We start from the raw sequence: 10,000 nt of genomic DNA, 5'->3' as shown, positions 1-10,000 counted from the left end.
TGTTCCTTCTTTCTTATATTCTTATGTTATCTGGAAGCAAGTCTGGTTTAAACTCTTCTGAGCATTAAGTAGATCAATGTAAATGAGAAATAATAGTTTTGGATGCTGGAGCCCCAAGTTATATTCTGGGTAACCTGGAGCTTCAGTAAGTCTATAAAACATGTCACCTATTTTTATAACAACTGTACATCGTACCTTCTGGAAATAAACAATTTTAATTAATTTTTTGACTGGTGACATGTTGGTGTCTTTCATTAAAGTTGGACTTTATGTATGATAAAGCATGGCTTCTGATCCCATAATGTTCTACATAAAACAGCAGGATGTTGTAAACTACTGTGTCAGTAACTTTTCTTACAACAATTAAAAGGCCATTTGGATATTTATTATTATCTAGAGAATAATAGACTGAGCCAAACAATTTTACTGCTGCATCTTTCATACTTCTTCCTGACCTAAAACCAAAGTGGCAAGGTTAAGAATATTTTTTTTAGTCATGAATACATTTATATATATATTAGTGTTGGGTCTCCACCTTCGTAGACTGGCATAACCCTTGTTAGCTTAAGTACGTTAGGGAAAGTTTTGATTTCTGTAGATTTGCTGAACAATGTTACAATGGTAAGTGTCAGCACATGAGTAGTTATCTTATTCTCTACATCAATGTCATCAAATTTATTATTGAAATTACCTCTGTAGGATTAGCTGGATATTGGTATAAAGAACTTGAGTAACTAGTAGTGAGGTAGTTTCACTGTTAGTTTTGCTGGCTAGGTTTGACCTAAGTCAATAAGTTACTTAGTAAGTCTACTGTTTCAACAATCGGGATAAAATGTTCATTTTAGTTAGAAACATGATTTCTAAAGCCTTAATGAATTTATCTTGAACCCAGTATTTTTGTGTTTTCCAGGTCTTTTCTATTCATATCACCTTTGTTTCTAATCTGCTACCATAATACTGTACAACTATTTAAATTTCTTCATTACCTTGGTGAGCAATGAACAAACTTAACCTAGCAAGCATAAGTGTTCCATATCAGAAAAGATTATCATCACTTGATACACTTAAAAAAAAGAACAGGCTGGGAAGGCATACAGGATACAGCAAAAATATATTTCTTTACTTCTTCAGTTAATAATATGTTAGTGAAAAATGAGCATATAAGTACTGACGTGTCAAGGAGGTGTCCCTGGAACACAGAGCTGATGAAGCGGATGGAGTGGGAGGCAGAGAAGGTGGTGGAGTAGAGAGGTCGTCGCTCACACACCAGGTCCCACTGCACACAAATACACAGTAAATATAAGGATTTTATTTCTTTGTATAGGATAAAATGTGTAATCAGAATTTTGATTTGTTAAGTACAAAGAAAGTCACCATCATGCTGGGGCATTTCAGGCAGACTAATCCTAGTACTTAAAAACTACTCAAGTCTAGACAAGATAAGAATTACCTGGAGTTTACCTGGAGAGAGTAAAAATATCGAACTTGATGACTGCCAATAAATTTAAACTTAATGCTGACAAAACCTTCTATATTATGTTTGGAAGCAGAACTGGTGATGCCCAACTGAACATTATGATTGACAACACTCTTATTGCTAAATATAATGAAGGCAAATTTTTGGATGGTCTGCACCTTGAAATTCAACACCCACATCTAACACATAACAAAAAAAATGCAAAACAGTTGTGATCCTCTCAAAGATACGTGATTATGTACCACAATCAGCCCTACTAATACTCTACTCTTCACTCATCTATCCCTACCTCACCCATGCTGTTTGTGCCTGGGGATCAACAGCAGCAACACACCTAAAGCCAATAATAGTCCAACAAAAAGCTGCAGTAAGAATTATTGCACAATCCACTGCTAGACACCCTCTGACTCATCAAAGACACCTGAACTCTAACCAAATTTAAAGCAACTCTCCCAAATATTTTATTATCCCTTAACTATTAAGCCATTATTACAAACTTAAAAAGTATATTTATATCATGAATTGTACTAACTCATATTAATGAGAGAAAGATATTGAAAGTTTGTATTCCACCATTCTTTACCTGTCTACAATTAAGTAGTCTATGATAGTGGTTCTCTTTGTATCAATCAAATTATGAAATGTAAACACACATTGTAACTTTAACAAATAAATAAAATTTTATTTTATTTTATTTTATTTACTACTGTGCAATCTACATTTACAGAACCATAAATTCTAATAATAATCCAGAGCAAAAACACTTTCTTGACACTTGCAACAAGACCGTAGATGTAATACCAGACACAAAATATCTATGACATTCCTCGTGTCCTGGAGTTTACCTGGAGAGGGTTTCGGGGGTCAACGCCCCCGCGGCCCTGCCTTAGACCAGGCCTCATGGTGGATCAGGGTCTGATCAACCAGGCCGTTACTGCTAGCCACACGAAAGCTGACGTACGAACCACGGCCCGGTTGGTCAGGTACTGACTTTAGGTGTCTGTCCAGTGCCTTCTTGAAGACATCCAGGGGTCTATTGACAATCCCCCTTATGTATGCTTGGAGGCAGTTGAACAGTCTTGGGCCCCGGACACTTATTGTGTTGTCTCTCAGTGTACTCATAGCCCCCCTGCTTTTCACCGGGGGATGGTTACATCTCCTGCCGAGTCTTTTGCTTTCATAGGGAGTGAGTTTCGTATGCAGGTTTGGTACCAATCCCTCCAGGACCTTCCAAGTGTATATTATCATGCATCTCTCTCTCCTGCGTTCCAGGGAATACAGATCAAGGGCCTTCAACTCTTCCCAGTATTTTAGGTGCCTTATCACACTTATGTGTGCCGTGAAAGTTCTTTGTACACTCTCCAGGTCTGCAATGTTGCCAGCCTTGAAGGGGGCTTTTAGTGTACAGCAGTATTCCAGCCTAGAGAGCACAAGCAATTTGAAGAGAATCATCATGTGCTTGGCGTCCCTAGTTTTGAAGGTTCTCATTATCCATCCTTTCATTTTCCTAGTGGATGAGGAAGATACAGTGTTGTGGTCTTTGAAGGTGAGATCCTCTGACAATATCACTCCCAGGCCCTTCACATTACTTTTCCGCTCTATTGTATGGTTAGAATTTGTCGTATATCCTGACACATTTTTAATATCTTCAAGTTTTTCATATCTGAGTATTTGAAATTTCTCCTCGTTGAACTTCATATTGTTTTGAGTGGCCCATTCGAAGATTTGGTTGATGTTTGCTTGGAGTCTCGCAGTGTCTTCGATGATCCGGGTGTCATCCGCAAAGGAAGACACGACTAAATCTCTTCAAAAACTCAACGTACATAAAAGAGCCTAAAATCTGGAACTTCCTGCCCGAAATCTCTAGAACCGCAGACTCAATCACCATTTTCAAAATTACCATTAAAAAACACCTAAGCTCCCAAACTCACCCCAACATCAGCTATGTGAAAACCACACGTGCCATTTTCTGTATCATGAACACATCCCAGTTTTACACTTACACTCTTCCAAATGACTGTAAACATAAAATTCCTAATAGTTATTGCTTAATTAATATAAAGTTAGTCCTAAGTTTGTCTGAAATACTCTGCCAATATACGAGCTATTATGGAAAGTGTATCATGCCGAGATAAAACCATTCCTATTACTAAATTTACTAATGGTAATACTGATACAGTATATATTTTGAACTACCTCACTATTATCAATCTTATTAATGATAAACTTTTTAATTACCTAACTTTCATATCAATATGCATTAATGAACATTAAAATGTACTGTTCTATAACCTGTGTCAATATAGAGTACTAGTCAGTCTGCCTGAAATACCTAGGCATGCTAGTGCTTTTCTTTGTAATTAATATTTTGTGATATGTAAACCACACATTGTAACTTTGCAAGGAAATAACATTTTCATTTTCATCAACCACTTTCGAAAAGTTGTGTGTGTGGTGTCTGACACAGGAATTGGTGATCATCAGCACAGCAGATTTTGTTGGGTTATTCAAGGTTTAAGGTGGTTGGCTGTGGTTGATCCCCAGACACAAATACCATAGGTGAGGTAAAGATATATTAAAGTGCTATAGGTTAAGGAGTGTCGTTTGGAGTATATAGTATCGTATCTTGGAAAGGATGCCTACTGATTAGAAATTTTCTTGGATATATGCTAGATGTTTGAATGAAATTTAAGATTACAGTCAAGGTGAAGACCTAAAAATTTACCCTCACTGCCCCAAGGTAGTGTCCTATTTCCACTCCTCTTCCTCATCTACATCTATGATCTCCCCAGTGCATCTCAACTCCTTAAACCAGTTATATTCGCAGATGACACTACTTATGTCTACTCCCACTCAAACCCAGCTATACTTAGAGACATTGTAAACAACGGGCTGCTAAATATATATACGTAACTGGATGAAGACCAACAAACTCTCAACATAAACAAGACATACTTCATGCTCTTAGGAAACAGAGCTTTAAATATCCAACTTAACAGATCAATAAATGGTTCCCTTATAATAAGACACACTAAGGTTAAATTTCTAGGTATTCTCCTCGATTGTATTCCTGAATTTCATTTTCACATTCAGCATATATCCTGTGGAAAATACTGTATATTTTCCGAAAATACAGTGTTTTTGTATGTAAATTGATGGAATATATTGTAGGTAATAAAAAGTAATTTGTAAATAAATAAAGAACCAGCGAAATGGGTGAGCGTTGCTGGGGAAGAGACGCCATTGTTTTGAATGGGGTAAAAGCACGCTAGTGAAATGTGCATAAATTTCGTCGCTCTGAAAGTTAAATTGTGATTGAAACTTCCGAAATAGGAGCAGAAATTGTTGGAATTGCAGTCCTGCATAACTTGAGAAGTCGAATAGACAGGACAACCATGGAACCCAACTAAGTCATGTCTATTTTATGTTGAAATTCTGGCCAGTATTTTCTTCATAATTTTAGGCAGGGGGTTTGTGTATGATACGCCAAGTAATCTCCAGACAAATTGGTGAGTGTTATGATTATAAATTCTCCTTCTGTTACATAAATGTGTATATGTAATCATTTATTAATTTTAATATACAGTCCACATATTTGTATTAATGGTTTACCAGAATTTCTGGTGATGTATATTTCATATGAAATTAATATAGGTCCAGAGTGACTTGTGGATATGACAGTAGTAGGTATCGAAGGACATTTTTTTGCGACCTAGGTGTCCTAAAATTCCTACTTGTATCTGTAACCTTGATAAAGAATAATTATCTTAGTTACCATTTACTGGTATGTAACTTATGAGTTACATCCAGGTAAATTTAATTTTCCAATTACTTTGGCCATTGGTCCTTCATCGAACTGTATGTAATTAGTGAAGTCATTAATTAGTGAATTAATTACTTAATAATTATATGTGAAATGACAGAAGGAGATGGATGTTAAGTTCACAAATTTACTTAATGTGTAGTGGATTATAATTACTACAATAATAATTTTGCTAAGTTCAAGTAGCTAGGATTTATTCAAGGTAAATTGTAATATTTATCTTTATAAAGTGCATAATTAAGTACATAATCAGTGTTATTAATTAAATTGAATTTAATACATTGCACCATGGGTGAAAATGAGGAAATTAATGTAGACGACAAACACATGGAATTTAGAGCAAAAAAATCATCATTGCAGGCTAGAAAGGGTCATGTAACAAAGGCATACAATAAATGTTTGGAATTAATGAATCAAGAAACTTTGAATACTGATGATTTAAAATTGTATTTAGATGCTTTAGGTAATAGATATGATTCATACAAATTATATTATAAAAATATGAAGGAGATTTGTTAGTAAATTGTGCAGACGAGACAGAAATGGATCTTATGATTAACCAATATTATGAATTAGAAGAAAAAAATATTTCTTGCAAAAGTCAGGCTTTGAATAAATTAAAAGGTGTAAACCAGGCAGTTAATCAATCTATTCCAACAAATAAGATGTCTTTGCCAAAACTTCCAGAATTATGTTTACCTGTATTTAATCCTGGAGAAAATTGGGAGGAATTCTGGTCAATTTTTAAAGCAGTTGTGCACGATAGGAGTGATCTAAATTGTTTTACCTCAAAGGACAGGAAAGAGGAGATGCTCACATACTCATACAAGCCTCTACCAATGTAGATGACTCTTACAAGGAAGCAGTTGATTTGTTGAAGGTCACTTATGGTAATATAGAACAAAGTAGGTTGGATCTAGTGAATATCACTGTTAATTTAAAAACTCCAGATCACACTTACAAAGGTTTACAGCAGTTCAGAGTTAAACTGGAGAGCACTCTCAAAACTTTAAGTAATAAATATAATCTGAAGGAATCAGACTGGTTACTGAGTACCATTGTACAGAATAAATTAAGTTGTAAAACCCGTGAATAGCTCTCAAACAATTATCACAAAGGTTATTTTGGTCCGAAGGAAATAAGATTAGGTCTGCAAGAATTAATTGTTCAGTTGCAGACCAGCCAACGAACTCATTTTAAAGATGCAACACATAATAACTCTGTCAAGTTTCACAAAGGGAAAAATTATCCCAATGTTAATAATCAGAATTCATCTACTAATAAGAGTTGCATAGGTACATATCAAGTAATAGGAATCAGAAATAATGATTCTCCACAAGGTAAGAAGAATAAGTACCCTCCTAAGAGTAGCCCGGTTAATAAGACACCAGTCAAAGAAAAGAGAGATTGTCTTTTCTAAGAATTGCAATGCATACAATTCATGGAATGACAAAGTTGAAAGCTTGGAGTAACTTGACAGATGTGTCAGGTGTTTAGGTAATCACAATGTAAAGGATTGTTATGCCAAATTAAACAACTGTTATTAATGTCACAAAGGAAGACACCATATAGTCATGTGTAAGGGTCTATATGATAATGTTGATAATAATGATAATGTTGACAATCCTGACACAACAGTGGCTAATGTAAAAATTGCTGCGAATGTTAATAATGATGGTTTTGCTGAAGTAGCCTTACCTGTGTTACAGGTAAAAATTGATGATAAAAGGCATAAATCACAAAATGTAACTTAATAGACCAGTGATCCCAACGTACTTTCATTAAACGTAAATGTCTTGATGGGATGAAAGTACAAATGGGAGATCCTACAACTCTAAAATTATCTGGTTTTCTCTCAGATAAAAGAGCTCAATTGTATGACACTGTTTATGTAACTGTCAGGTTGGGCAATGAGAAAAAACGTGTTAATGCAGTAACTGTAGATAGACTTCCAGAGAAAATATCTACAGTAGGGCTTAGTAAAGCTACAGAAAGACTTTTACATAATGTAAATTTAGCATCTTCTGGTGTAAATGATGATTCTATAGGCCCAATAAATATTTTGATAGGTAGTGACTATTATGCCTCCTTTGTAAAGGGTATGGTAAAGAAATGTGGTGTCACCCTTTTGAAGACTGCAGGAGGCCATGTAATGTATGGTAGGATTCCTCGTAATAATAATTCATGACTAGAGGAAACTACAAATACCATAACTGTGTGTCTTACTCATGAAATCGTACCCCAGTATAATTCTTCCATAGAGGATGGTGTTGAGCCAGTGCTTAAATTGTGGGAATTAGACAGCATTGGAATAAATGTAAATGAAGAAAGTCCAGACGATTCTTTTATTCAGGAACAGTACCTGAGAGATGTAAAATTTGAATCTGGACAATACTGGGTACAACTTACGTGGAGACTGAACCATCCAGAATTGTCCACTAATTACAGAATGGCATATGGACAATTAAAGGCTCAGCTCCGCGAACTGAGTAAGACAGAAGAATCGTTGACTGCCTATAATGATATAATTACTGAACAATTAATTAATAAATTTATGGAAGAGGTACCTCCTGAGCAAGCCAAAATTTATGGTCACTATTTGCCACATTACGGAGTGAAGAAGGATTCTAAGACCACTCCTCTGTGGATTGTGTTTAATTGTAGTGCCAGAAGTAACAAAAATGTACCTAGTTTAAATGACTGTTTGATGTAAAGTAAAAGGACACAAGTGCAACTAATGTGACATTTATTGTGGCAACGTTTCGCTCTCCAGGAGCTTTATCAAGCCATTACAAACAATACATGGACACAGAGGGTATATAAAGGCTCAGAGTGAGGTGCAATACTAGTGAGGTAACATTTCGATGTTCACTAGTGGTAGTAGTAGTAGTAGTAGTGGTAGTGACAAAAGTAATACAATATGATAGAGCAATTAATTCGTACAAGAGTAAAAGGATATAAAAGCTATTACTTGGGTAACATAAAAATAGGTTGGACAAATATAGACTGGAAAGAGGCAATGTGCTATAACAGGAGACTAAGTGATGGCAGGGTTTACTGTTTTCAGGAGGATTCTTGCTAAGACTTCGGAGATGGTGAAGCTGCCGTTGTTTTGTTTAATTGTATTCGAAACAGCGATCAGTGCTGATTCGAGGCACTTGCGTCTGCGGAAATTAGTTTCTTTGATCACTAATTGGGCGTCTCTGAATTTCATGAGATGATTGGTGGAATTTCGGTGTTGTACACAGGCGTTGTTCAAGTTATCGTTCCTACATGCGTAAATGTGTTCATTGAGGCGGGTGTCGAAGTTTCTTGCTGTTTCACCTACGTAAATCTTGTCACAGTCTCCACAGGGAATAGTGTAAACTCCTGCATTGACTGGTTCGTGGTGCTTGGATTGTGTCCTGGTTAGATCCCTTATTGAAGTGCTAGAAGCGATGGCGACTCTGGTGTTAGCTTGTGAAAGTACTTTTGAGACGTTCAGTGCAACCTGGCTGTTGGGAAGAATTATAACTTTGTTGGGAGTGGTGTTGATGCTTGAAGAATTAATGATCTGAAGAGCTCTTTTCTTGCAGTCTTTGATGAAAAAAGAAGGAAAATGTAATTCAGTAAATGTTTGGTGAATATATGTACATTCCTCGCCAAGAAACTCAGGACTGCAAATTCGGTATGCTCTTAGGAAAAACCCGATGATGATGCCTCTTTTGGTCTTGGTATCTTGACTGGAATAGAAGTGAGATCATTTTTATTGGTGGGTTTCCCATAAACTTGAAATCTTAGGTTGTTGTCTACTTTGTGAATGAGGACGTCGAGGAAAGGTAGCTTGTCATAGGACTCTTCTTCTAGTGTAAACTGGATCGCCAGTTCAACTGCGTTGAGCCTTGCTCTTCGTGCTCACAGCTATCGCAACAGACACAACTTCCTACAAGATTGCCTGGCAGAGAAGGTGATCCCTAAGTCTACTCCCGCACAACTCTCCAACTCCAAGCACCCCTTCTCTCCAGCTACCCAAGCTTACTTAACTGAATGTGCCGAAGAACTTTCTAACATCGCTAAGGAAACCTTTGAAACTGCTAGGAATATGAGGACCAATCTTAAGATTGACCAACACACTGCTGAGCATATTCTCAGCACAGTCACCACAGCCAACCTTCAACAGAAGATCAAACTCAATCGCAAACTTCAGTACCTCTGCACCAACAGTCGATGGAAGGAAATGGGACGCGAATCCCTGATAAACAACTTATCGTCACGCACCTTAACCTACTACGAAAAACAAGCACTGAGTCTGGGACTCAAATTTACCACCAACATACGCAAACCTAACTATCAACTCAATCTAGTTACCAGGAACCATAGACACAATGACAGCAACTTCCAGAAGGGTTATATACAGGGCCTTCTCACTGCAGCTTTATGTGAACCTTCTTCTTCTAATCTTCCTAGACGATACATCACTGCCCTTAAGGACCTCGCCAACGACCCCAACATTATCGTCACCACCGCCGACAAAGGAGGTGGAGTCGTCATACTCAACACCAGTGACTACAACACTAAAATGATGGACCTTTTGAATGATCAATCTACATACGAACCCATCAGCACTCAACAGTGGGAGACGCTCACCAAAGATTTTCTATACAAAACCAAACAAATACTCTCCTATATTTAACTGTCAAATTCATTTGTTCTCTAGGCTT

At 36.7% G+C, this 10,000-nt stretch overlaps 1 protein-coding gene across 1 annotated transcript in view; it reads right to left on the bottom strand.

The window, feature by feature from the left end:
- Positions 1-10,000, bottom strand: part of LOC128688152 (organic cation transporter protein) — a 655,980-nt gene that overhangs the window by 269,495 nt on the left and 376,485 nt on the right. The window contains exon 6 of the mRNA XM_070087495.1: positions 1,173-1,276. Coding sequence (XP_069943596.1) covers positions 1,173-1,276 — 104 coding nt within the window. The remainder of the gene's footprint in view (positions 1-1,172; positions 1,277-10,000) is intronic.

The sequence above is a fragment of the Cherax quadricarinatus genome, chromosome 2 (genome assembly GCF_038502225.1).
Source record: "Cherax quadricarinatus isolate ZL_2023a chromosome 2, ASM3850222v1, whole genome shotgun sequence".
NCBI lineage: Eukaryota > Metazoa > Arthropoda > Malacostraca > Decapoda > Parastacidae > Cherax > Cherax quadricarinatus.
This window is presented reverse-complemented; position numbering and strand designations above follow the sequence as displayed.